Source organism: Juglans microcarpa x Juglans regia, chromosome 5D (genome assembly GCF_004785595.1).
Source record: "Juglans microcarpa x Juglans regia isolate MS1-56 chromosome 5D, Jm3101_v1.0, whole genome shotgun sequence".
NCBI classification, from domain to species: Eukaryota; Viridiplantae; Streptophyta; class Magnoliopsida; order Fagales; family Juglandaceae; genus Juglans; species Juglans microcarpa x Juglans regia.
The window spans coordinates 14,247,970-14,275,467 of record NC_054602.1 but is presented as its reverse complement, the minus strand read 5'-3'; the positions used below and the strand labels follow the sequence as shown (position 1 = coordinate 14,275,467).

Sequence of the window (27,498 nt, the reverse complement as noted above, 5' to 3'; positions counted from 1 at the left end):
AATATAAATACATAAATGTGCTTCTAGTCATGAAAAACTAACAAACTTCCATTTGAACCTTGCAATTGAAATTCATACTTCTAACATGAATGTGACGAAAAAATAACTTTATGGGAAAAATCAATACATGCTAATTTGTACCTACCATTATGAAAAAACTCATGTTATATTAATTAACAATTTAATATATAATATATATAATATAAAATAAAAAATTATATAAAAATATTTTACATAAAATATAAAAATAATTAAAACACACACACATACTGGTCGGATTCAATTCAAAATGGTTTTCAAAATATGAAAACCTATACCAAATCGATTTCAGTTCTTGATAATCGATTCCATACTAGACTGGTTACGAGCCGGACTGAACCTACCTGTTCAATCGATTTTCTGGTTTTTTTTACACTCCTAATTTCTACTAAAGTGATTAGAAGTTTTGTCCTTGCTAAGTCTTTGACTAGATTCCTTTTCATAAGTATCCAAAATGCCTAGGGGTGAAATAAAAACCAGTGAACCGATGAATCAACCCAAATCGGTGGATTCGGTCAGGTACCAATTCCATTTTTTAAAAATTAGTTGAAACCGTCTCGGTTCCGATTTTTCCTTTTCTAGCATCGGACCAGACTGGTTTATATATATATATTTATTTTTTAATTGTTTATATTATATAAAATATTTTTTATATGATTTTGTATATTATATATAATTTTTATATATAATTATATATAAAATAATTATATATTATATGCTAAATTACTAATTAATATATGAATAAATTTTAAAATCTTATTACTCATAATAATCAAATAACATACAATTAATATAACATTAAAAATGTTAATGTTATAATATAAAATTAATATAACATAAAGTTTTAATCTTAAATATAAACATTTGTATGATCATATATTATTAATATAAATTATATATATATAAAGGATAAATACATTTTATTGCATAATAAATTATAATATATATTCTTTTTTATAAATACATTTCTATACATTCGATCATATACACCCAATAAAAAGTGTATGTAACCATCATATAATATATCATCACTAGTATATATGTAACCACTAACATATTAATTATTATTACAAACATATATAATCAAATATATAAATAAGTTAGATACTAACATATTATCACTAGTACATTATCACTAACATACATAAATTATAAATAAGTTAGACACTAACATATTGGTAGTTAAATATCTATTAGTATTAGTATATCATTATTAGTAATCCACTATATATAAATAATTATATAAATTACTATAACTATATAAATCTGATTAACTATATATAGTATTAGTATTAGTATTAGTATAGTTATAATTTATTTAGTATTAATATAGTATACTATATTAGTATAGTATGGTGTTAGTCCCAAAGGCCAAATGACGCCGTTTATATATATGGACCCAGTGGAAAGTTTGAAATGGTGTCGTTTAATGGGTTTGAGTATATAAATCAGTCCTAACTAATTAAGACGACATCGTTTTAGGGGAGTAAATGATGCCGTTTTAATTAGTTGGGGCTTAGGGTTACGGGCTACCCCGCGCATGCACACGCGACCCTCTGTCTTTCCCACTTACTCTCACTCTCTAGGTTTGGGTAGTGAAAATATCTGAGAAGTGTTGAAAATATTTGTTAATAGTAGTAAAAAAGTAATGAAAAAGTAATAATAAAATATTGAATAATAGTAAAAAGCAGATGAAAAGTAATTAATAGTAGAAAAGTAGGTGAAAAGTAATAATAAAGTAAATAATAGTAGTGAGAGTACTTGAGATACTCAGGCCCCTCTCTCACGTCGTCAACAGTCCCTCTGTTTGGGACCTCGGTCAAGTCCCTAAACACTATGATCTCCACGCCAATGGTAGCCTTGTGATGACCGAACCCTTGTTCCTCTCTTGCTTGGTTCTCGATCAACGGTGGTCAAGATGACCAATTTGGTATGGTGAGGTTAGGTATTTAGGCTAAGATGGGTGTATGGTGTGGTGGAAAAGGTCAAGGAAGTGTATGGCTACAATGGAGTAAGGACGCACGGCACTAGAGTGGACTAGGGTTGGCGCCACTTGGAAAATAGGATTTAGGGTTTGGAAGATGGTATTGGGTGGCTACGGTTTAGGTTTAAGGCTTGAAAGATGGGAGGATAGTGTTGGACGGCTACAAGGTTTGACGTGGTTGATTGATTGAGTGATTTTAGACAAGACTCCTAAAATCTTGGAACTCAATTTGGAAAGGAAATGGCCGGTTATAGTGTGGTGATTGGATCAACTAGGATTCCTAAATTATAGGAACTCTAATTTGGAAAGAAGAGTAGGCGGCTAGGTCAATCCCAATATGGCAAGTAGTTGCTGAAATTGAGTGGGACTTGGGAGGGTAATGTGTTTTGACTAGGGCAAAGATTGAAGAGGCAAACAATTTATAAAAAGTTGACAAACACTAGGTTGGTCGACTTTTGTGGTTTGGATGGATTGGAAGAGCAATAAATAAGATGAACACTAAGAACACTATGATGAACACTCAAGAACAAAAGCAACAATACTTATGAACTTAAATGAACAATAGAACAAACAAGATAATTCAACACTTGATTCACAAATTGCACAAGAATGGAATAAACCTCATATATAAATAAACACAATTTGGATTCAAGAATTGCACCAAGTTGCAAGAAAAAAATAAATGAATCACACTTATTCAAAAAATTGCAAAGTGTGATTCTCTCTTTGGAATTCACGAATTTCACCCAAAAAGCCCAAGTGCAATGGTACCGGTTTGTGATTTCTCAAACAATAGTCTTCCCTCTAGGAATTTGCCAAAAGATTATAAAACAAGTGAAAGATGTCCTATTTATAAGCAATACAAATTGAAAACTTCCAATAGGTCCATTGAAAATAAATAAATAAATCAAATTAAATAAATAAAATAAATAACATGATAGTGGTCATGGACCAAGACTAGCCGTGTCATGCATGGCCCATGGTGGGCTAAGTTGGAGCATGGTGGTCTTTGGACTGGTCCATGGTTAGATGGTGCGGCATGGCTTGCTGATGGTGAGTCATGGTGAGGCACGACATGGCCCAGGCTGGTGGCCTAGGTGCTGAGGCTGCAAGGCATGGACTGGAGCCATGCACTGGACGGCATGCTTGGTAGGCATGCCACTGACCTGCTCTGCAATGCATGGGTTGGACCCGTGCGTTGGATGGCATGCCGTGAGGCATGCCACTAACCTCATTAGTGTGCGGCAGGGCTGTGCATGTGTGCCCGAGCACACTGGGTGGGCTGGAGGTGTTGTGCATGGCCTTGCGGTACATGGGCGCGCGCAAGGGCCAAGCGACCCATCAAGGTGCGCATGGGCCTGCGCACTGAAAGTCTGAAACTCGCAAGCGCGCGCGGTGCGCTGCTGCTTGCAATGCCGCGCGCATGCCCGAGCGGTCCAGTGTTGCGCGCAATGCCACGCGGCGCATGACTACCCGGCGAGCAGGCTCTCACTAGCCTCACTAGCCCGCATGCTGGGCGCCCCGTATGTGCCATCACGCTGGCCAATGCATGCATATATGCTGAGCGCCCCGTGCGTGTCACCGCACGAGCCAAGGCATGCTTGTGAGGTAGACAAAGTGCTTGTCCCCACCATGACTAGGGCATGTGCGGCATCTCTAGAGGCAACTCGATATAGGGGTCTAAATCTCTCGCCGTCAACATTGTTTCGCTATCGACACCCTCTCGCCTCTTGGTAATCAGTATGTGAACACTGGACAAATTTAAGGTTTTTATTTTTCTTGATAATGATTCATTTCATTGCGACAATTCATTGCTTCATTTCATTTAAGTTTATTTATTTTATTTTATTGAATTTCCGGATTTAGGATTACATCTTGAAATCTAATTTAGGGTTACATCTCGAAACAGGTCTATTTACTTGTAATCTTTGCAGAAGTCATGAATATAGTCCTCTGATTCCTCTGCTGCTTTATCGATTTCTTAAATCTTTTTTGTTTATGACATTGATTATTCTGTGTGTGTTTTTTTTCACAAAATAATGGAATGGAGAAAATGACAAAAATGGGTCCTCTGCTTCGTTCTTTAATGTCCACTAGTAAATTTTCTGTGTGAATGCCAATTGCTTTCATGTGTCACGTCTCTTTCGCCCACTCTATCCATCTCTCTGTGTGTATTTTTTTTATTTTCTGTTTGGTGATAGTAATGATGCAGAGGGATTCATGACTCAGTCTTATATGTAATTTTCCCTCTACTTAATTAATTTTTTGTCATTTTCTTTTCATCTATTGGAGAACAAGACTCATTTTTGTCCTGGTTATGGTACCCATGATTTATGTTCTCAAGATTGGTGGATTGTTATACTTTGACTTTTTTTTTTTTTTTTTTAACATTTAAATAAATACTGTTGACATGTGCATAGTATACATGGATCCTTTCTTCATTACCAACCTGAACCATGAAACAAACAATACTCAAAGCAAACTTCATTAATATAGAATTTTTCAAATAGAGAGAACATCTATTAACTTTTGTCAATTGGTATCAATATGTGCATATTGTAAAACTAGAAAACCAGACCGAATCGATAAAATCGAATGTACTGGTTTAAGGGTATAACCAGTACGGTATCGGTTTTCAAATCTCAAAACATGTATATATTGGTTTGGTTCTAAAATATGTCCAAAATCGGATCAAACTAGTCCAGTTACACCTTTAAAAATCCAATAATTATGCTCCACTCCAAGGAATTTGCCTTGCAGAAAGGTAAACTATCATCTGTAAAAATGAGATGGTTTATGTGAAGTTTCCCTCGAGCCAAATGAATACTTGTGATGGATCTTGAGTTTTCTGCATAGTTGAGGAGGTTACTCAAAGTTTCATAACATAACATAAAAAAATTTGGTGATAAGAAATCACTCTGTCTAATCCTCTTGTAAATTTAAAGAAACTTTGAGGAGTACCATTTATGGGTATAGAATAGGATAAATACTCAATACATCTCATCATTAGGTTAATCCATCTTGTTGCAAAACCCAATTTATTCATCACTTGCCTTAGAAAAATCCATTCTATTCTATCATATGTCTAACTCATGGTGAGTTTTAAAGTCATATATTCTTATTTTCGTGACATTTTTCTTATTTCAAAGTCATAGAATATGCAAAACCTAATTTAGTCGTCAAGAGTTTGATGATTAAATGACATATGACTCAATTTTCTAAATAGAAATTCTGGATTGAAAAGCCCCCACCCCCTTTTTATCAAAATAAAATCACACACTGCCAATCTATATATTAAAATCCCATATTAATGGAACGATTCCATAGGAAATTGGGCTAGGCCCAACAAGGACATAAGCTCTAACTGGCTAAGTCAAGCAATGCAAGGCGAGTAAAGGAACGACCAACGAGTCGAGTGGAAGTTAAGCTAAAAAAGGGTAAACAAGTTTGGGTGAGACAGGCCGAGGTCCAGACCATCAATAATGGAAGGGGAATGTTATTTACAATTTTAAAGCGTATAAGTCTTATATACTCTATTTTAAAAAATAAATTAAATATGAGACTTATATAAAAAAAAAAAATTTAATAGTAAATCTCACTTTTTTTTAAAAGAAATGTATGATATTTATATACTGTAAAATTGTATCTAATATAATTCATATTTAAAACAAGAGATTCATGTTTGAGTAGTGAAGTATTCTCAGATATTCTGTGAATGATAGTGAAAAATAATGATATAATATTGAATAATAGTAAATAGTAATAAAAAATAAGTAAAAAATAATAATAAAATAATAAATAATAGTGAAGTATTTTGAAAAAAATACTATTCGTACCCAATCACCCGAGAGAAGCTGTGATTATACTTATGAAACTAAAATGTCTAATAAATTATATATATTTCTTAAACTCAATGTTAAAAATAATCATTACAAATTCAAAGGAGATTTTAATCTCGGTGGGCCTGGCCTGTGTTGCGCAAGCCCAAAACGACAAATAGGCGGCGTCGTTTTGCCTTCAAGGTGGTGGTAATAAGAAACTTGGTCATATTCTGGGCTGGTGCGAGCTATGTGTGTTCGTCAGTGATGGCAAATAATTTTAGTAGCGGCTCAGGCTCTGGCTCTGGCTCTAGGCTTCGGATCCTTCTCCTTTTTATCTTCTTTCTCCTCCAAACTCTTCACGGATCGTCCGCACCCCTACTCCATGGCCACAGTGGATCCTCAACTCGTAGCCTATTAAGCGCCGCTCGGTCTCAGATCCCCGACTGCACCCAGTTGGTCTCCGACTCTTTGTGCTTGCAGAACCCAAAGTGCCGTTGGTGCCGAAGCGAATCCATCGACGACACCTGTTTTACCCGACTCGAGGCTTTGCGCTTGCCCCGACTGATCTTTTCTTGCGAATAAGTCATCTCTCTCTCTCCCTCCTCTGTTATTGTGAACTAGAGGGATTGGATTGGCGGAGCTTCTTGTTGTTGTTATTTTTCTTCCAGTTTAGTGTCGCGATTCTATTTCTTTTTGGGTTGTCTGACATTGATTGAAATTTGAATGAAATCTTAATACCTACATCTATTTTGTTGAGAGTGTGCCATAATTGAATTGTTGATTTTCCATGCTTATTTTTATTATTGAGAGAATGTGACCAACTCAATCAATCACAAAAAGATAACTAATTAGGGATTCTGAGTCCCATAATATTTCGATACCAGCTGCTTAGTTTAATGTTTCATACAAAGTTTTTCTTAAAAGGCAATTTTAAGAGACGATTCAGATATCTAAGAAAAAAAAGGGGAGTTGGATCTTTGACTGAAAATCCGATAGCACCAATGCATCTTCAGTCAGTGACAGTCTGGTGGCACTTTGTGGTTTCGGGTTTTTGGAAGCCAAAGCCCGTCAGATCAATAGGCTGGTTCTGGTGTAGTGTGTTAGACCAAATCCAACCCAAGTGACTTCATATAAAAAGATAGACTAAAATCAAGATCTGGACCATAACATTTTTAGCGGTGGGGTTTTTATAGTGAAATGAGATGAGATGATTTTAGATGAAAGTTAAAAATTGAAGAAAATATTATTAGAATATTATTTTTGAATATTACTTATAAAAAAAAAGAATATTATTTTTGAATATTATTATTGTTTTGGTATTTGATAAGTTGAATTGTATATTATATTTTTTGTGGAAATTTGAAAAAATTGTAATGATGAGATGAGATAAGATGAGGTGTTTATTGTATTCAAACCTAGCAGTATTATGCCATCTCAGAACTTTTGCTTAGCAAGTCACATATGCCATAGCATTGATGAGGTGAGTATATTCATCCTGTATCTTGACATGAGTTCGACTTCGCTTGAATAAAAACCAAAAACACTGGTTAGAGTTTTGTACTTGCAAAATCGAGATAATACACGTAACTTGGACTTGGATAGATGCTTGTTTGAAAAGAAGCAGATATTTCACATGCATGAGTCTTGGGTGATAATTCTCTGGCTGTTGTGTTACTTCATGGTTCATGGTCACATATCTTTTTTTGTTTTTGGTGGCATTATGTTGTATTGTTTTTATGATCAGCCTATGTTTTGCTTTGCCCAACGGCTATTACTTACCCATTAGCCGCAGTATCACTTTGATTTCTAATAAGATGTAATGTGTGGAGAAAACCACTAGATTTGGTTTGTGACTACTGCATGGAACGAGGTGGAGGAAGAAACAAATATAACGATAAAATAAGAATATCCAGTTCTATTTCTCCAGCTAGCTTTTATCTGCAGGGTTGGGCCACCCAAACCAAGGGGCAAGGGCTATATGTACCACAAAAGTAGGGGGAAAGTGAACTAGGATGGCTCAATCGATGCCATACTGCCTTTCTCTGTGACGTTTTCTCCATTATTATAGTTGTTATAGCTTATACATTTCTCATCTGTGTCTAGCAATGCTGTCGACAACCTAAATACAACCACCCTATAAATTCATGCTGATGGTAAGTATCAATTTCTAATGCATTATGTACTTGCGGATGCTCTAGTAGAGTATGGTATTCCAGAAACCAAACAGACCATTTAGAATTTAAGATCCTGCCCAGAATTTAAGACCTTTAAAAACTTTCCTCAGTTACGTTTCATTCCTGAACCATCCTACCAGTCTGCTGCTTTCTACATTACATTGTCCCTGTGATTCATCAGTACCATTTCCTTTTAAGAACTCAACTGAATCTGTTCGACGAGTCTTCATGCAGCTGCCATCCGATTTCTTAAGGAAATTAATGTTGAGCTTAAACTGCCTTCTCTGGAGGCCCCCTAGTTCTATGCCATGAAGCTAATTGTAGCCCGTTTCCTGGGATATGTTTTCTGATTCAACATTCTAAATTTTATACTTTGATGAGCTTTGAACCTTTTTGCCATTCTTAATCCTGCAATGCTTTGATCAGGCATTCATTATCTTGTTAGAGCTGCGTATTAAAAAGAAGGAGAGAGAACACGCAAGAGTTATCAAAAACTAAACTCAACATGAAATCATCCATTCCAGTTTGTCTAACCAAAAGAATCCCTTCTTCCAACTTCCCCTTCATAATCCGCAGACCCTTTCTTTTAACTTCCCCTTCTAACAATGAGATCCTCCAGATTATCTATCTCCATTCACTAACAAATAACCTATAGTTTTATGATATTTTGTAAATTCAGATAAGCTCATTGTCCTCGGATGGCACTGGCAATGACAACGACGGAAGTTTCTCGATTTTGAAATGCATGGAACAAGAGGCAAGTGAATGAAGAAAACAGAACTATATAATTATCTGACTCTTGAGACGTGCATCACTCGAGAAATATGCAAGTTAAATATACTCGCTGTCATTTCATCTCAATCTCACATTCTACATGAACAGGTAAATCAGTGGGCCTTCATCAACTTACATAGAGGTGAATTAATCATACAAAGGAAAAACCAAAAAAGAAAAAAAAACTCAGAAGAAATTATATAAATTCTCTAACATGCAAAATTTAAATATTACAGTGTGTATGATTAGCCGTCACGTAATGCTTCACAGCATCCCTCATATCCTCAAAGACATCAGAGCCCTCAAAGAACTCTGTCAACTTCCCCAACTCCGTGTCCCCAAGATCGTCCGTGAAGGGTCGAATCGGAATCGCATTCTCCGGCTGAAACACGTACGCATTCGGGTTGTCGTCCACGATCACCACCCGGCTCAGGTCCCTCCCTAACCCCGATAAGTCCTTTACGAACTTCCCGTCCACCTGCTTGCACGAATCCCGGTACAGCCGGTGGGAGATCACGGCGTCTTGGTCGAGCCGGTCGAGCACGAGCGACGCGTACTCTCTCAACCCGGCCGTGAATACAACGACCTCGAATCTCTTCCCCAGAGCCGCCAGTAGTTCGTCGACGCCCGGGCGCTTCAGTACGTAAAAGTTCACGACTTCGCCGTCGATCCTGGGCCTCACCATGAAGTCGAACCGGTCCGGTGGTGGGTCGGTTTTGGAGTGGATGAGTGTCTCGTCCAGGTCGAGAAGCACCGTCCTCTTCGGCGATAACAACAGAGGGAGGTGCGCTGGGTTGTCGTTGTCGAACACGAGCGATCTGCAGACAGTGTTTTCGGGTTGGGGAATTTTCGTGAGGATCTTGTAGCCCTCATGGGACCGGTTCGGGGTGCTGATGCGGGCCAACTTGGAGAAGAGCTGGATGAGGCGGCGGTGGCAGGTTAAGAGAGACTTATTGATAGATGCGATGACGAAGGATGAGGCTGCAACGGCGGCGTTCTTAGCAGGGGATTTACGACGGTGGCGGCGGCGCTTCTGGCTGCTGCTACGGCAGTCTTTGATGGACTTTGTTGGAGTCCTCTTGGAGATCTTGGACACCATTTCTGCGCTGTTCGGAGAGAGAGAGAGAGGTTGGTGGTTCTTAGTTCTTACGAGTAGCGAAAATTTGGGGTTGGAAGAGGATTTAAATTTGGGTTGGGTGCAACGGTCATGAGTGTTGGTTCGGAACCGAAGCTAGAGTGGTTGTCAGGTTGTGTACTTGGAATTGTGCTGGTTTGGTTGTTTTAGCACTGGCTACGTGTAATGTTTCCACGTTAAAAAGAAGAAATATTGTTATTGTTCTTTAATTAGAGAGATCTTGCTTCTCTTCCTAATTTTCTTTAACGAACGTCGGTATTATATTTTTGGAAAATGATTTATACACTATTTTTTACAATATATTTCATAACAATGTATTAAATGAGGGATAATTTTATAAAATATTTTATAAAAGTAACATTAATTTACAAAAATACTCTTATCTTACAACATTATTATGAAAATGTGTTTGTATGTATCAATACTCTATTTTTAGTGATCATTACTCATATGGGTGCTCATATTTATTTATTTTTTTCAAAATGATTGCACGATGTTTGCATACTCACAATTACAACTATCATTTTTATAAAAAAAAACAATAATAATAAATGGTTTCAACATATAAATTGGTTGCTTCACTCTTGTCATACTTTCTTGAATGAAATTTGGTAACTATGTAAATTTTTTTTTTCTTTTTTCTTTCATTTTTCTTCAATAATTTTTCAAACTCTTTTAAGTACTTTTAAAAAATAAAAATAAAAAATCATTAAATTATTAAAAAATACTTCCTTAACTATTAAGTAAAATAAAAAATAAAAATAAAAAAGGGTACAAAATATGAATAAATTAAAGCATCTTGGTCTGTGGAGCTTTGTAACATTGTATTAATCTCGATTCTCAACACACTTTTACAACGCAAATAATCGTCTAGAGAGGCCAAAAAATAGAAAAGAAAAGGAAGGTAAAAAAGAAAAGCCAAAAATGAATGAGCATTAGAACCATCAAGCCATTAAGTTCTTGGCCCTAAATATCTTGCTCGTTCAGATCCAACTCTTGCGCCACCCAAATGGAATGTTAGCATCGTTTTCAACACAAAGAAGTCTGATCAAGAACTAGGAATAAATCCCACGTGATTATCTTGTTTCCTTGCTTTCAACCCAAAGTTGGAAGCCTCCATTTCTTCAGAACCATCATTCACAACCCCTATCTGGTAAATGATCTGTTCCTTGACAAATCCTGAGCTTCTTATGGAATCGACTGGTTGAGGAACAAAGCTGGATTGCAGGGCCCATGTACAGATAGATGAATAGGAAGAAGAAAAGAAAGAAAACAAAAGCTACAGATGAATGTACGAATCATCGAGCATCTAATGTTAGTATTGGGTTGCATTGTCTACTGTCAGCAGAAGAGTTCTTGGCCCTGCATATCTTAATCCTTGTCCTTCCTGCTTGAGCAGCCATGGTCTTATCCAGAATCCGATTAGCCTCATTCAGATCGAACTCTAGGGCCAATAAGTCAAAAGGGATGTTGTGAATTCCGAGTGGACTGATGTGATTATCTTGCTTCATTGCTTTCAATCCCAAGTCCAGCTTCATCCTTCCAGATTCATGCTTCACATCCTTATTGTAAAGGAAATGCCACAAGCGTAAATGCTATGAGGTGATCTTTATTTATACAATAAAACTGTACAACTATAAACAAGGAAATAACTATAAACAAGGAAATAATTTAAATATATACAATAAACGGCAATCTCCTATAATTAAGGTGAATTAGTGATAGGAGCCAGAATCATGGAGAATCAACTATCTTCTTGGTCACAATCAAGGGAAGCAGATTCTCCTCTAATATCCCCCCTCAAAGTTGGCGTGGGTGAGATGGGAAAAGCACACAACTTGCCACAATCCAACAGAAACTGTAAGTTCGGCACCCCTTTAGTGAAAACATCGGCCAATTGAAGATGAGAGGGGACAAACCCAAGACTGAGGACCCGTCGAGCTACAAGTTCCTGAACAAAATGATAATCAATGTCAATGTGTTTGGAGCGAGACTTGGTGACCGGGTTTGATGCAATAAAGATGGCACTTTTGTTATCGCATAATAATCTCGGAGGAGAGGGGAGTGTGATATGAAGCTCGCGAAGAAGCTGAAGTGTCCAGGAAAGTTCAGCAGCAACAGAGGCTAGAGCACGGTATTCAGCTTCAGCACTTGAGCGAGCAACAGTAGTTTGCTTTTTTGAACACCACGAGATGAGACTTCGACCAAAGTAAACAGCATAACCTGTTGTAGAGCGCCGGGTAATAAGGCATCCGGCCCAATCTGCATCAGAATAACCAAGCAAAGTCAAAGAAGAATCTCGCGAGAGTTGCAAGCCATAATGATAGGTGCCCTTAACATATCGTAAAATACGCTTCAAGGCACGAAAGTGATCAGTAATAGGAGCATGTATATATTGACATATAGAGTTAACACTGTAAGATAAATCAAGGCAGGTAAGAGTCAAATATTGCAAAGCTCCTGCAAGTGACCGAAACTGATTAGCATCAGAATGAGCAGTTCCAGATTCAGTTAGATGAGATCCCACCAGAAAAGGAGTGGAAATAGGTTTGCAATCACCAAGATCCTTCATTGAAAATTCTTGTGTCAATCGATCGATGAGTGTACGAAGCATAGACTGATTATTGCCAGCAATAACCATATCATCGACATATAAGAGAAGATAAATGACACCATGAGGACCATGATACACAAAAAGTGAGGAATCGGCACGACTCGTAATAAAACCAAGTCCAAGCAAAAACTGACTGAAAAGCTGGAACCATGCCCTTGGGGCCTGTTTCAGACCATAAAGAGCACGTTGTAAGCGACAAACATGAGAAAGGAATTGGGGATCAGTGTATCCCGGAGGTTGTTCCATGTAAACTTCCTCTGTAAGAAAACCATACAGAAAAGCATTTTTAACGTCAAGCTGATGAAGTGACCAACCATGCATACCAGCAAGGGACAAAATAATTTGAACAGTGGCAGGCTGAACAACTGGACTGAATGTTTCATTGAAATCAATGCCATGTTTCTGAGAAAAACCTTGGGCCACAAGACGAGCTTTGTGACGTTCTATAGAACCATCTACTCGAAGCTTCGTCTTAAAGATCCACCGACAGCCCACAACATTATGATCACTCGGACGTGGAACCAAACGCCATGTGTTATTGTGCTTGAGAGCAGCAATTTCATCATCCATGGCGGAAAGCCATTCGGGATGCTTGACAGCTGACTTAAATCCACGAGGCTCTTTGACAGCAAGATGTACCTGAAACCACGGTGGAGCAGACAAAGCATATAACGAATGAAGAGTGCAAGGTTTAACAATACCGTTCTTAGCACGAGTAACCATAGGGTGAGTAGCGGTCGGCAATTGACTAGAGGAAGAAGGAACAGGAGGTATGACTTCCAATGCTATCGTCGGCGATGAAGGCTGAGAAGAATCTTCAGGAGGCGGTGAAGGAATACGTGAATCAACACAAGGAACACACAAGGTGGGGGCCGGGCGATGAGTTGAAGTCACACCTGAGGAGGAAGTATCACTAGAAAGAAAACTGTTAGAAGGGTCATTAAAAGTGACATAATCAACACCATCCAAAGGAGGAAGAGTCGAGCTGGAAGCATAAGGAAAATAATCTTCAAAAAACTGGACATGGCGAGAAATATAGACCTGGTTAGTTTTCTTATCCAAGCAACGAAAACCTTTGTGAAGATGACTATAGCCAATAAAAACACAAGGAAGGGACCTTGGAGATAATTTGTTAGGCACATAATCACGTAGAAAAGGAAAACAAAGGCAGCCAAATGTACGTAACAAGGAATAAGGAGGAGCATAACCATATAAAATTTCGTGAAGGCACTTACCATGAAGAACCGGTGATGGGAGGCGATTAATGAGATAACAAGCCGTGGAAAAAGATTCAACCCATAAACATAAAGGTACATGAGAATGAAACATGAGGGTGAGACCAGTTTCAGTAATGTGGCGATGCTTTCTCTCGGCGATACCATTCTGATTTGGTGTATAAGGACAAGCGATACGCTGAATTATACCATTCTCACGAAGAAAGGAGGTAAAACGATGATTAGTAAATTCAGTACCACCGTCGCATTGAAAAGATTTGATTTTACAGTCAAATTGAATTTGGACATACTTATTAAACTAAACAAATATGTCAAAAAAATTTGACTTAAGCTTTAAAGGATAAAACCAACTAAAGCGGGAAAAATCATTTATCAAAACACAATAGTACTTATATCTAGAAGGAGAAGAAACTGGTGAGGGACCCCATAAATCGCAATGTATCCTTTCAAATAAAGAGGCACAACGTTGATCTAAATTGGAGAAAGGTAAACGATGACTTTTGCCCAATTGACAACCAAAACAAGGTTTAGAATCAATTATACTCTTATGAGAAAGGGTAATAGCACCATGCTTATTTAAAGAAGAAACAATGCGAAAAGATGGATGTCCTAGTCGTGCATGCCAAGTGATAGATGAAGCACGAGTGTTACATTTAGAAAGACTAGATAAAAAACTTGCATGGCCACGGTCAAGAACATAGAGCCCTTTCTCACATCGCCCGACTCCCACCACCGTTCTTGTTGCTAGATCCTGTATGGTAAAACCAGAAGAAGAAAAAGTGATGGAAAAATTGTTCTCACAAGTAAGCTTGCTAATTGACAAGAGATTTTTAGTAAGACTAGGCACAAGGAGAACATCAGACAAAGGTAAAGGATGAGAAGCAACAGTGGATGAAATTGAACCGATGCGAGAAATAGGCATGGAAGTACCGTTACCAACATACACCCGCTGATTACCAGTATAAGGAACGGAATTATCAAGAGCATCAACATCATTCGTCATATGCGAAGTAGCCCCAGTATCCGTATACCACTCGGAATCAGTTGGTTCATCAACCGAAGTAGCAGCAAAGGCTTCAATCAAACCATCTGCCTTGGCTTTCTTCAGTAACTTGCCAAGTTTATGACATTTCTTGGCAGTGTGCCTCTCTTTACCACACCACTGACAGGTAATGCCCGGAGTCTTGGAAAATTTTCCAAAAGCGGACGAAGAGAAGGCAGGATTTGGGCGACCAGAAGAAGCACTCGAAGAAGAAGAACCTCGTTGGGCAACAAGAGCCGACTGTGAGAATGAGTCACATGAAGGGACCGAGAGAAAAGCTCATGGCTGAGGGCTTTCGGTACCAAGTTGGCGAACGAAGGCAGCGGCAACTGTGACAACATTGAGGTAGAAAAAATTTTGTAATCAGATCCAAGACCACGAAGAAACCAATGTACCTTATCCGTGTCATCAATGGGTTTGCCAATAGCACTAAGCTGATCACACAAAGAACGAAAAGAACGAGCATATTCAGCAACACCACGAGAGCCTCGTTGCATCAGCTGGAGTTCGTCGATCAATTGAATCTCCCGAGTCTTAGAACTGTGTGAAAAAGAGGCTTCAAGAGCTAGCCAAGCATCACGAGCAGTAGAGCAATCCACAACTTCAGCCATACATTACTCAGTGAGAGAGGCATAAAGAAGACCGAGTATTAGCCGATCTTGTGCGTGCCATTTCTTGTAAGCAGGATTCGGAACCAGATCAGTACCCTGGAGAATCTGAGCAGAAGGTGCCGGAGAAGACCCATCCAGATAACCCATTAAATCCTGACTTTCCAGTAAAGGAATAAATTGACGATGCCACAAGAGGTAATTTGTGGGAGTGAGTTTGATGGTCACCATGTGAACCATCGTATTGAGCGGAAGCTAGTTGGTGAAAGGATCAGCCATGAAAGCTTGAAAAAAAAAAAGATCTCGGCAAGGATTTGACCGACTGGCTGATACCATGTAAAGGAAATGCCTCAAGCGTAAATGCTATGAGGTGATCTTTATTTATACAATAAAACTGTACAACTATAAACAAGGAAATAACTATAAACAAGGAAATAATTTAAATATATACAATAAACGGCAATCTCCTATAATTAAGGTGAATTAGTGATAGGAGCTAGAATCATGGAGAATCAACTATCTTCTTGGTCACAATCAGGGGAAGCGGATTCTCCTCTAATACCTATACTCCCTCTTCCTTTTCAAGTTCTCATGGAATTCACCGGGAGAGGAAGAAACCTGGGTTGCAGGATCCCTAACCTTGTCTTTGATAGAGTTTGGAAGTGGGTTTGATCTCCTCCTCTTAAAGCCCCAATTGAATCCGAAACAATTGAGGCGAGAAACTGATTCACAGACTAAAACAGGAAGTTGGAGCAGGATTTGACAGGCTTCAATCTCGTCGGCACTGTAAGTGAGAGGAGGCTTTCGAAAGTCCTCTTCCATGCTTGTATCAGCCTTGATTTAATCCAACCCTTGATCTGAAAACCTTTCAGAAGTTCCCATTGAAAACCGTAAAAAGGAGGAAAACCCTTTTAATTCAGTTGGGCCCATTAATAGCAGACAAGCATGGGGATAGGGATTCTTGAAGAGACTAAAGCCTACATCCTTCGGAATTTCAAGACTACGGACTAATTTCCCTAAATTTCAATCAAACTCTTGATTTGAAAAATTCTCGGAATTTCCAAATTCAAATATTTAATTGTTGTTCTTGAGCAAACTCAAAGAAAGGAAGTCTTCAATTCAATCAGTGAACCATTTAGGGCAGACGAGCATAAAGGCTTGAGTTTTGATCGAAACCCGAAATAATGTCAGAAATGCTCCAACTTTATCAGGAATACGAAAATTTAGTGGACGATCGAACCCTAATCAAACAAATTCCTAGTAAAATTTGGAGTACCATTGTTCAGCACACATACCTAAGACGGAGGGAAAGTTGAAGCTCAGATGATCCGGTCCAAGAAGGGAGGCCGAACACAGATCAAATCCGAGTAGAGAGAGTGAGAGTGAGAGTGAGTGAGTGAGTGAGAGTGAGTCTGAGAGCGCTAAAGACGAGAGACTAGGATTGAAGAGCTAACGGCCGAAAATTTAAAAAAAAAATGAAAATAAAGAAATTAAAAAAGAAGGGCAAGGCTGTGGCAAGGCGCGAAGTTCACAATAAGGCAACGCCGAGCCGAGTACTCTCAGTGGATTACTCAGAGTGAAATGACATTTTTCATTAAGAAAAATTTAATTTTTGATTATTCTATTCAAATAAATTTTTATATTGAAATAATTATTTTTTTATTATATAACAATAAAATAATATAAGATAAATTTAATTTTAATTATTCACATCAAATCTCCATATTAGATTATCCATTTATTCATTATATAGTAATGAATAATTAATAATTTCAAAAAATTTTAATTTTAATTTTATTTTATCATATTTTACTATTCTATCTATTATATATTAATTAATAATCATATTTTTATTAAATTAATATATCACTAACTCAAATTCATATACTAATTATGATAAAATATGTGATAGAAAGAAAGGGAGAGAGAAATAATTAATAAAATATGTATTTGATGTATGTATAGTAACTTTTAAATTTAGAAAAATTTTTAAAAATCATTGTAGCTAAATTCTTAGCTAATCCATTGTGAGCATATTTTGCTCTATAATAATTAAATACTCAATGGATTAGCCATTGAGGATGATCTAACAAAGGAAACACCATTCAAAACAGTGTCATAATATAGAAGAACTTAAACAAAAATTTTATGTGCAGTCACTTTTACATATTTTTTATACACTTTATTATAAATTTGGATTTATAATTTATAATTTCGATTTGAAATGCAGCCTAGTTTTCTATTTAATTTAGTTTTTATAATATATATGAAAAACACTTAAATATTTTTCAATAATGTTTTTTCTAAATAAATTTAGAGCAGTTTTGCCTTGAGACGACGCATGCAGCTCTCCTCTCTTGGACTAAATAATTCTATATAAAACATTTGTCTATTTTGTATTTGATCAACATGGGACTAAATTTTTGTCCATAACGCTTGAAAATCTTAGCTCCAGAATTTTAGATTTCCTTTAAATGAGTTGACTCCATCTATCAAGGAACTAAGTTACAATATTTATTTATGTATTTATTTATTGATGAAAGATAAAGAACCCAAAGTTAATGATCCTTAACATTCTAATAACTCCATGCATTTGGAATTATTCATCCTTAGAGAGATGTATAGAATCCCAATCCATTCATGTAGCTAATAAACTAAAGCAATTTCATGTCAAATCCTATTAATGCTGGTTGTTTATATTTTATTGATGTTACAATATAAAGCTTAAACTTTGGAAATAACATTTAATAGGTTGGTTTGGAGTCGGAGATGAGATGTGATAGTTTTAAATAAGAGATTAAAGTTGAAAAAAATATTATTAGAATATTATTTTTTAATATTATTATTGTTTTGAGATTTGAAAAGTTGAATTGTTTATTATATTTTATGTGAAAATTTGAGAAAATTGTGATGATAAGATGAGATGAGATGAAACACTTTTCGAATTCAAACAGGGCCTAGTGAAACGAGACAATTAAACACATACAATAAGATTAATGCTAAAACCAAACGATGAGAGCATATATATATATATTAATTGTTAGCCTAAGAGCGGATTTACATTATATATATATTTTAATGCATAAGTACTTATACTTGTATGTGGACCTCCAAATTATCTACATGGCAAACTTTAGTTTTGCAAGATAATTTAATTTTAAACACTATTTATTGCAAAGCAAATCTTGTCAAATGGGTAATATTGAGGACGTGTTCGCTAGACAGTAGACTGAACTATTCTACTAAGAATTTTATTACTCATCATCCCTACACACTATATTTATTATTATTTAATTTAATTTATTTTTTATTCTTTTTAAACTAATTGATTTCTTTTGCTCATCATCTATCAACCACGCATTTGATAAAAAAAAATAAAAAATAAAATAATTATATATAATGTGTAACGTAAAGATGATGAATATAATTTTTTCATAATTAAATGTGAAGCGTATGTGTCAATTTGGAAATATACATTTTGAAAAGAAGAGGGACGCTATTTTGCAATTCTTGGAGCAACTAATATATAAATCAGTCTAAAAGTAGCAAATAATCATTTGATTATTACAGGCTGTGAAGTCAACGTTTACAATTACGTGCAACTTGATCTAACTTTACATTAAGAAATATATATATATATATATATATATTCTAGACTAACTAAAATGAAGTAGGAGACGGGGTCGATAAACAGAAAAGAAAACATAATAAAACAACAGTGAAATATTAATACGTCGCTTGAGTTTATGCTTTATTTTGACTATTTATATATTTTATTTTATTTTTTATATTTAATGATTAAAAAATAATTTTTAATATATTGATATATATTTTTTATTTTTTAAAAATATTAAAAAATTATAAATAAAAATAAATTTATACTAGACGACAAACCCAATAGATATTAGTAATTATTGGACGGTAGCTAAAAACAAAAAGAGTGGGGGAAAAAAGAAGGGAAAAATAATTTTCCCAGATAGTAAAGTGTCACATACGATACGGACGGGTCTAGGCCAAATTAAAAAGGTTTTTCTGAGTAACTTAATTTCCACGGGTCATGGGAACAAAAAAAAATATTTAAAAAATATTCACTTACTATATAATTATAGAAAAAAATTTCTTATCAATTACTATTTATCACTTACACCTCATATTATATGAAAAATACTCTTACATTTTATAAAAAAATTATAATTATAAAATATAAAAGTGAATAGTGATTGATGTATTTTTCGTAACTATATTATTAATGGTCAAGAGGGTTTAATTTCCATATTAATCTAAATATTATATATATATATATGAGTAATGTTACATGCAGTCGTGAAGTACGTAAGCGTCATGCAGTCATTTTGAAAAAGAGTGAGATTTATTATTAAAAAATTAATTTTTTTCATATGAGTCTCATATTTATTTATTTTTTAAAGTGATTACACGACATTTATACATTCACGCGTTTGTAACTATCATTTATATATATATATATATATATATATATATAAGTGTGTGAAAGGTACGATTACATGAACAATAGTAGAGCCCAACTACCCATCATGAATATGGACTAGGCTGCTTAATTGTCCAGCATTTAATTAATTGGGCATCCAAAATGGTTTTGCTTGAATTTTGGTGGATCGTGTGGAAAATTAATGGATATATCCACATGAATTCATCGTCAATTACTTGGTTTGATTTTAATTTCTGCTTAATTAAATATGGTGTACTGTTTTTTCCTAATTGGTTGAAGTAGTCAAGAAACTTTCACTTTGTGGTTGTGGAATTGCTAGTAGTCTTGAGTGGGTGACTACTTCAAAGTCATGAGGAACAAAAGACACTACTTTCATTATCCCAGACCGTCTAATTTGGATGTAAGACCATTAAGTTATCATTTCTCCACTATATATATATATATATATATGTAAATCAATGACATAAAAATAATAATAATACAAACTTGTATAAATGGGGTCAAATTCAATGAAAAAATGGTTTAGAGTACGTTGCTCATAATTAGAGACACGACAAGGCCAGATAGATGCACAAGCACGTTGACCTAGCTCTCTACCACAGAATTAATGCATGTATAATCGAGTTCTTTTTCATATCTTTATCATGACAAATTAAAAGATACTTATCTCGAATATTTAATTAAAACTAAAAATTATTTAAACTATATTTATTCAAATACTTCTCCTTAATTTACGCCATAAATTAAATTCCGTGTAATAAATTAACTCAATACGTAAAATATTTAATTAAATCAAGAGTTAATAATAGAACTTAAATTCGAATCACATTTGGGTTTACCATATATTTCTTGAAAATAAAAAGTTAATAATATTTTTGACTCAAGAGAAAGAGTAATTAAGTAATAACACGACCTACAACTTTTTATTTATTTATTTTTAAGTTATTAGGAAAGAGTAATTCTACTTGGCAGCCCTACACTCGCACCTGCGAAGTTGGATTTCTTTTCTAAACTGTGTTTTGACTTTTTTACAGCTACTAACAAAATCAAATTTCATTTATACTTTGCCATTCATTTGCCATTCTCCCCTCCCCCAAATCTCACACGATGGTTAGGGCTATTGAGTAAAATTTTCTTTCATTATACACGTTAAAGACGTGTTTCACACCATTGCCAATGTATTCAATCAGCCCGCAACACAAGAAACGCAAGGGCTCGATGGGTAGACAGCACCTTCGATGCCTAATTGAGTGTTGAGAATTGTGAAGTGTGGACTCAGTATGGTCATAGAGAATTATCCCAAATCATCAGTTGGTGCTAGATATACAAGCGCATACTTGATTATTAAGGATTGTATAACTGCATGATATGCTTCAATGATTTTGGGTATGATGAATATCCGGTTTCGGTTAGGCTGTAACCTTATAAGCATACATTGTTATCGGTAAATATCTCAAATACCTATCCTTATTAAAAAAGCCCGAGATTCTCTCAATGGTTATGTCATTAATAAGACTCAATATCCTAGAGGCATCTTCTCAGGGTTGTCTGTCGTGGCCCTCATTACTTCTTGTTGGGCTTATGGTATTTGGTTCATGGGCTTTCGTGAGGCCAATCGGGTCTAGTCCGATTGGGAAAATATTTCTCACTCCAATTATCCCGTAAATTTTTACCGTACAAGTATGATGAGAATTTTCTTTTTTACCTTACAAAGCTTAAGTGACCCGTACCCGTTTTCTACGACGGTACACATTCTCACTCCTAGGATAACGACGTGTGACAATTCAGTTTCTACACCTCATAATGTAGAGGGGATCACGAGATTTGTTCCGAAATTTCCTTTTCGATGACACTTGTCACTTCTTACTAGGAGTTGTCCAATCAACACTGCCCACCTATTTAAGTCCTGACTCCCAGCTTTTCAGTCCCTTTCAGCGTACTCTACCGCCCTTGCATTCCTTTTGAAAAATCCTAACTTTTCCTTTTCATATTTCATTTTTGCTACTAATGGCACCCAAAAACACCTCCCATTTCTCATCTCAAGACTTGCACTCATCATGTCTCGAAGGATCTCCCAAAAATACTGGGGCTTCTAGTCAGAATAACCCTCAATATTTCGAGGGATACCACTAGTCTTCGACCAGTACTTTGTCGAACCTAGACGCAGTAAGGAGTTCCTAAGGAGTGCCTGACTCCGTTGTCTTGGAAATTTAAGGAGTACACCATGGGGTTGTTGACTCGAAGGGATACCTTGAGAAGGTTGCATTGTATCTTTCCATGTCCTTGAATAGACTGCAGCTTCATCTCTGCTACCCCATTCGAGATGTTCTAGATTATCTCGCACTGGCCCCTTCTATCCCCATCCTAATGCATGAAGAATTGGCGTTTGGTCTTGGGGACTGAGGGCAAAGATTACCCTAACCTGACTGCAAGAGAATTTTTTTTTTATATGCACGAGGTATGGTGCCATGATGGTCATCCATGTAGCTTTCATTCCTGTACCAAGTACCTCGTATTAAGGATTGGCTTAAAAGACTCTTCTTTATTTCAGGCCATGGTTGGGAATTTCTCGCCAGCAAAGTCGGCCCACAAGAGTTTCCTGTTCGAGCCATATGGGGATGGCTCCCAGACGGTAAGGAGTTTTCTTTAAATCTATCTAATCGAGAACAAGCTCGTTTAAAGAACGTCTACTCTTGGGTCGAGGGACACTAATAAGAAGTTTGGACCGATGCTCATTTGACTAGAGTCAACATTGACTGGTTCTTGGTGATGCCGAATCGATCGCGTGTTAGTGATTATCAATTCATGAGGGAGCCATTCACCTCCCGTGCCCAAAAGAGGCCTTTTAACACGCTAGTGGATGTAAAAGGGAAAAAACCTCGCACTAAGGAAGAGGTGACATGAGAGTCGACGAGAGTTAGCAGTTGCTTGAGATCTGAGCGAGAATTATCCCTTCCATTTAGTGGTTCCAAATTCTTCCATTGTATTGAGAGATAAATGAGGACATGAAAGGTTGTACAAACATTCAACATAGTAGATTTTGCCCCCCAATCAACTCGTAGATATAGACTTTATGTCGAACTACATAAATCTCTATATCTATATTTATTTATTATTTATTACCATGAAGGAATGCAAAAAATACTGTATCAACGCTCGAATCGTCATCCTGGACTGAAGATAGCTCTTTCCGCCGTTCCAGCCTGTTGTGCGAAATTATGCATTAACAATACCCTTCCCAAATCTTGAAAGATAATGGAAACAACAACCAGTACCATCTACAACTCACATTGGTGGGCATACAAGCGAAGCACAATAATTTTTTAAAAAAAAAAACCCAAAGTCAAAAGGTTTGATTGACAAAAGCTTCAACAAAACCCCAGCTATCATCAGGATCAGGTCCAACCCACCCAATAACCAGCCATCACCATATGGGTACAATAACCTACAAGGATAGCAAGCAATTGCAGAGACATATCTTGAGGGTGTCACTATTGCATTGGCTCCAACTCACAGACAAAATGCCGCTATTTGCATTGCAGTTGGCAAGAAGCTTTGGAGTTGTTCTGGTATTTACTTGCCTTGAGAGTCTACCAGGAGATAATCTCCTTGGATGTACTTCATCTCGAAGATATTGAAAAGTTTGACCTTTCTTTTCTGTTTTCCTCGAAGACTCGAAAGTTTTCTTTCCTGAAATTGGATTCATGGATGACAGAGAGGCGTAAAGAAGCTTACAGAGAGAAAGACGCCATTGACGAAGCTTTTCACTTCTTCCAGCGAAGCACAATAATACCAGATGGGTCAGATATAGCTTTCTAGGCCGCATTTTCATCGATAATGCATTAAAAAAACTGCTCCCTGGTAAATATATCATCATTCACTATACACCCCAAATGAAGCCCCAGAAACCCAGGGCAAAACTAAACCCAGTACTTATCCAAAACAAAGAAGAAAGACTACTTTTGCAACACATGCGTGTCAAGTCATTGCAAGGTAACCCTCAGATCTCATATCTTTAAACCAAATCATCCGACCCAGAGTTTGCAGATGGAAGAACCTTAGCAGACAGAAGAAGAAATGCCCGGGGGAGAGAACAGAGTGACGAACTTTTGCCCCTTTTCTGATTTAAGCTAGACCGCATTTCTATCTAATTGGTATCTCATTTTTTTCATTCTATTTAAATGTACAGATATTTAAAAATATTAATATAAAAAAATAAAAATAACTAGTCTAAAAATTGATATTAAGAAGAACGATGCTACGTATACCGATGATCAGTACCGAAGAGGCTACCTATCAATGTTAAAAGCATTTTTTTTTTTATCTTTTTAAATATTTTTTGTGTCTATTAAAAAATATAAAAAATAAATAACACAATACTAAAAAATAAATAAACACAGATTTTTTTTAAAAAAAATTAATCGATCCACTTTTTGGGTGTAACTTATCATATTCCAGCTGTTAGGAAAGGAAAACAGATAAGATTCCGCCCTTCTGTATATTTACAGACTTGGCATTCATATCCCTCCGTTTCTCCTGTTCGAATCGATACCCTCCAATGCTTTTCTATTCGTTGGAAACTTCAAAACCCCAAAACAACGTATTTTCAGGTGTCTTCTGAAGTTTCTACCATAAAATGCAAGACACAAAGGATAGCAGCCCGCATACCGTTTATTCTCTGATCCTTGTTATCTAAAGAATTCCCTCTCGGTATCTCTCTCTCTCTCTCTCTCTCTCTCTCTCTCTGGACCTTTTGGGTACCTAGAGATTTAATTGGAGTTGTTCAGCCGGTTTCTTGCCCACCTCGAGGTTGAGAGCCAAAGCTGGGCAATCTCTCTGATCCCAACTCTCCGTCCCTTTAGATAATTCTTCTTTTGGTGTAAAAAAAGATGGCTCAAGACTCGGCAAGTAATGGAAACCATGCTGTGGATGTTTTGAATGTCCAAGAAGGTGCTGATAATCACAGCTCCTCTGCCTCCAAAAGCAACAATGAAGTATGCTTTTGCATACCTTTCCTGCAGAAGGTGTCTCCCCCCATCTTCTTCCAACCAATATTTTCGATGATCCATTAATTCCTCATATATTTTCCCATCAACTCAACCATTGGTTATATTAATCGATCATGCATACATATATGTATCTTAACTTGATGAACAAACCTCACACTCTGCCAGAAGTCAGTTTTTTTTGGGGGCCGGGGTCTATATTCTCAGGTCTACCATGCATATGCGAATTCTTATATATTCTTGTACCAAGTATGCAAATAATTTAACATGGGAATTTAACTTATGGATGACAGTTGATTGCCGAGGTGATGGGTACGTACTTCTTGATATTTGCGGGTTGTGCAGCGGTGGTGGTGAATTTGAATTATGAAAAGGTGGTGACTTTGCCCGGAATTTCAATTGTGTGGGGACTGGCTGTGATGGTTTTGGTTTACTCCGTCGGCCACATCTCCGGTGCCCACTTTAATCCTGCGGTCACCATTGCTTTTGCCACCTGCAAGAGATTTCCATGGAAACAGGTATAACTGCATCATCCATTTACGTATACTTTGGTCTAAATTGGTAAGCTAACAAACCTAATTTGGTCTATAATTGGGTGCACTGCAAGAAAAAGGCCATTTGTTTAACACTTCTGGCAGTTTTTAAATAATGACCAACTTTTCGTCGGAGAATCAGTCACCATTTGATGATCTTCAACGTCTTTGTTTTCAAAACCACAACATCAATTAATGTTATATATTAGCAATCAAATGATTCTGTAAATTCATGGGGGTTTCAACTTTGCAAAACATCTTTACAAATAGATCGAAACCGGCTCAATATTCTTGGTCGTGCCACCGTAATGTTCTGTAGAAAATGCCATAAAAACCGGCCAGATCTACCCATTTTTTCCTTCGTTTCTTTAATTCTTCAAATTATATATCATGTATATATTCTGTAGGTGCCACTTTATGTAATAGCGCAAGTGCTGGGATCAACACTGGCAATCGGAAGCCTTAGGCTAATATTCAGTGGGGAAGAGAACCGGTTTCCAGGAACAATACCGGCCGGGTCGAACATGCAATCTCTTGTGCTTGAGTTCATAATCACATTCTACCTCATGTTCATCATATCCGGTGTAGCCACCGACAACAGAGCTGTAAGTAATTCCTCAGCTCTCAATTTTCCCATGTAAAATTGAAGTTACCAAACAATTACGGATGAATTCTTAGGTTTCTACATTCATTTGATTAAATATATATTGTTGGGTGTCTGCAGATCGGAGAGCTTGCTGGCCTTGCTGTTGGCTCTACCGTCCTACTCAACGTGTTGTTTGCAGGGTATATAACTTTGATCCAATCTCATTAATTAGCATTGATCGTATATATCATATATATATATATATATATATATTTGTTATGCTAATCATGATAAGAAAATGGTATATGTATTGTACGTGTATGACAGGCCGATTTCGGGAGCATCGATGAACCCAGCAAGAAGCTTGGGGCCTGCAATAGTGCATAGGCAATTCAAGGGGATATGGGTATATGTGGTGGGACCGATTCTTGGGGCCATATCGGGTGCATGGGTCTACAATTTAATCCGGTTCACCGATAAGCCGCCACGTGAGATCACCAAGAGTGGCTCTTTCCTTCGAGGGTCAAGACTTAACAGCTGATCTATCTGATTATCTTTAAGAATGGGAGAAAAAATAAAGAGATATGTGTGTGTGCGCATGGAGAGAGAGAGAGAGAGAGAGAACAAGTTCTGATCACAAAGGAACCCATGTGCTTTTTGTATGTTAGCAAAATATACTAAATATGAGAAATGAAGCTTGTTTCCTTTGTTAGTCTATTTCAAATTTGAGAGTCTCAACTCATTATTCGTGTAAATTTTTCAGACAGTACTAATAATGCTTATTGCTCAGATGTATTATATATATATATATATATATGTATGTATATGTATGTATGTAGATGGTGGTGGATATATCATATTTTAGCTAAACATGGGGCTAATGGCGGGACTTGGGATTTCTTTAGAGAGAAGTGTTGAGAAGTCACACACGGTTTAAGAATAAATTCATCTTGATCTTTATAAGAAGTTATCTCACTCCGCCTATTAGGTTTTTTATGAAAAGAAATGAGTGTCTATATAGTATCAGAGCAACGGCAAAGCCCACGTCGACCTTTTTTCTAATAAATGCATCCCTTCTAAAAGTCGGGGGTTGCACGTATTAGCTTTAGAATTACTACAGTTATTTGAGTAGTAGATACCATCAAACAAACTATAACTGATTTAATGAGCCATTCGCAGTTTCACAATTTGAATTAGTTCATACTTACACACGCATGACTTAATCGTTGAGACAAGCAGAGGTCTTAAGTTTGAATCTTGACTCTACACTCTATTCCATTTAATTAAATGTTCCACTTATTAGGCTTACTCATTGAAGGAAAGTTTGGCCCACAAGTGAAAGAGAATGTTAAGATATAAAATAATAAAATCTACCCATTCTCATCAGATTAAGCTTTTGGGACAAGAGGAACGGAAATACCGGCCCACACGTGAGAGGGTGGGTTGAGAAGTCACACACGACTTAGGAACAAATTCATT

At 36.5% G+C, this 27,498-nt stretch overlaps 3 protein-coding genes across 3 annotated transcripts; 1 reads left to right on the top strand and 2 right to left on the bottom strand.

Moving 5' to 3' along the window:
- Positions 1-8,835: 8,835 nt before the first annotated feature.
- LOC121265352 (carboxy-terminal domain RNA polymerase II polypeptide A small phosphatase 1) lies at positions 8,836-9,982 on the bottom strand. The gene has a single exon (XM_041168944.1). The coding sequence runs from the start codon at positions 9,889-9,891 to the stop codon at positions 9,016-9,018; it is 876 nt and encodes a 291-aa protein (XP_041024878.1). The 5' UTR covers positions 9,892-9,982; the 3' UTR covers positions 8,836-9,015.
- Positions 9,983-10,712: 730 nt separating this feature from the next.
- LOC121265354 lies at positions 10,713-16,903 on the bottom strand. The gene is made up of 2 exons (XM_041168946.1): positions 15,989-16,903; positions 10,713-11,490 (listed from the first exon to the last, which is right to left on the bottom strand). Exons 1-2 carry the CDS (start codon positions 16,246-16,248, stop codon positions 11,226-11,228), a joined length of 525 nt encoding a protein of 174 aa, XP_041024880.1. The 5' UTR covers positions 16,249-16,903; the 3' UTR covers positions 10,713-11,225.
- A 7,494-nt stretch (positions 16,904-24,397) lies between these two features.
- Positions 24,398-26,743, top strand: LOC121265353 (aquaporin NIP1-1-like). The gene is made up of 5 exons (XM_041168945.1): positions 24,398-24,918; positions 25,194-25,418; positions 25,841-26,038; positions 26,158-26,219; positions 26,347-26,743. The coding sequence occupies exons 1-5, from the start codon at positions 24,784-24,786 to the stop codon at positions 26,558-26,560; spliced, it is 834 nt and encodes a 277-aa protein (XP_041024879.1). The 5' UTR covers positions 24,398-24,783; the 3' UTR covers positions 26,561-26,743.
- The last annotated feature ends 755 nt before the right edge of the window (positions 26,744-27,498 follow it).

Coding starts and splice junctions, on each gene's coding strand:
- LOC121265352 (XM_041168944.1), bottom strand. CDS start 9,891: ATGGTGTCCAAGATCTCCAAGAGGACTCCAACAAAGTCCATCAAAGAC.
- LOC121265354 (XM_041168946.1), bottom strand. CDS start 16,248: ATGGAAGAGGACTTTCGAAAGCCTCCTCTCACTTACAGTGCCGACGAG. Junction 11,491..15,988: donor AAAAGGAAGAGGGAGTATAG/GTATTAGAGGAG, acceptor CCTTTACAATAA/GGATGTGAAGCATGAATCTG.
- LOC121265353 (XM_041168945.1), top strand. CDS start 24,784: ATGGCTCAAGACTCGGCAAGTAATGGAAACCATGCTGTGGATGTTTTG. Junction 25,419..25,840: donor AGAGATTTCCATGGAAACAG/GTATAACTGCAT, acceptor TATATTCTGTAG/GTGCCACTTTATGTAATAGC. Junction 26,220..26,346: donor CTCAACGTGTTGTTTGCAGG/GTATATAACTTT, acceptor CGTGTATGACAG/GCCGATTTCGGGAGCATCGA.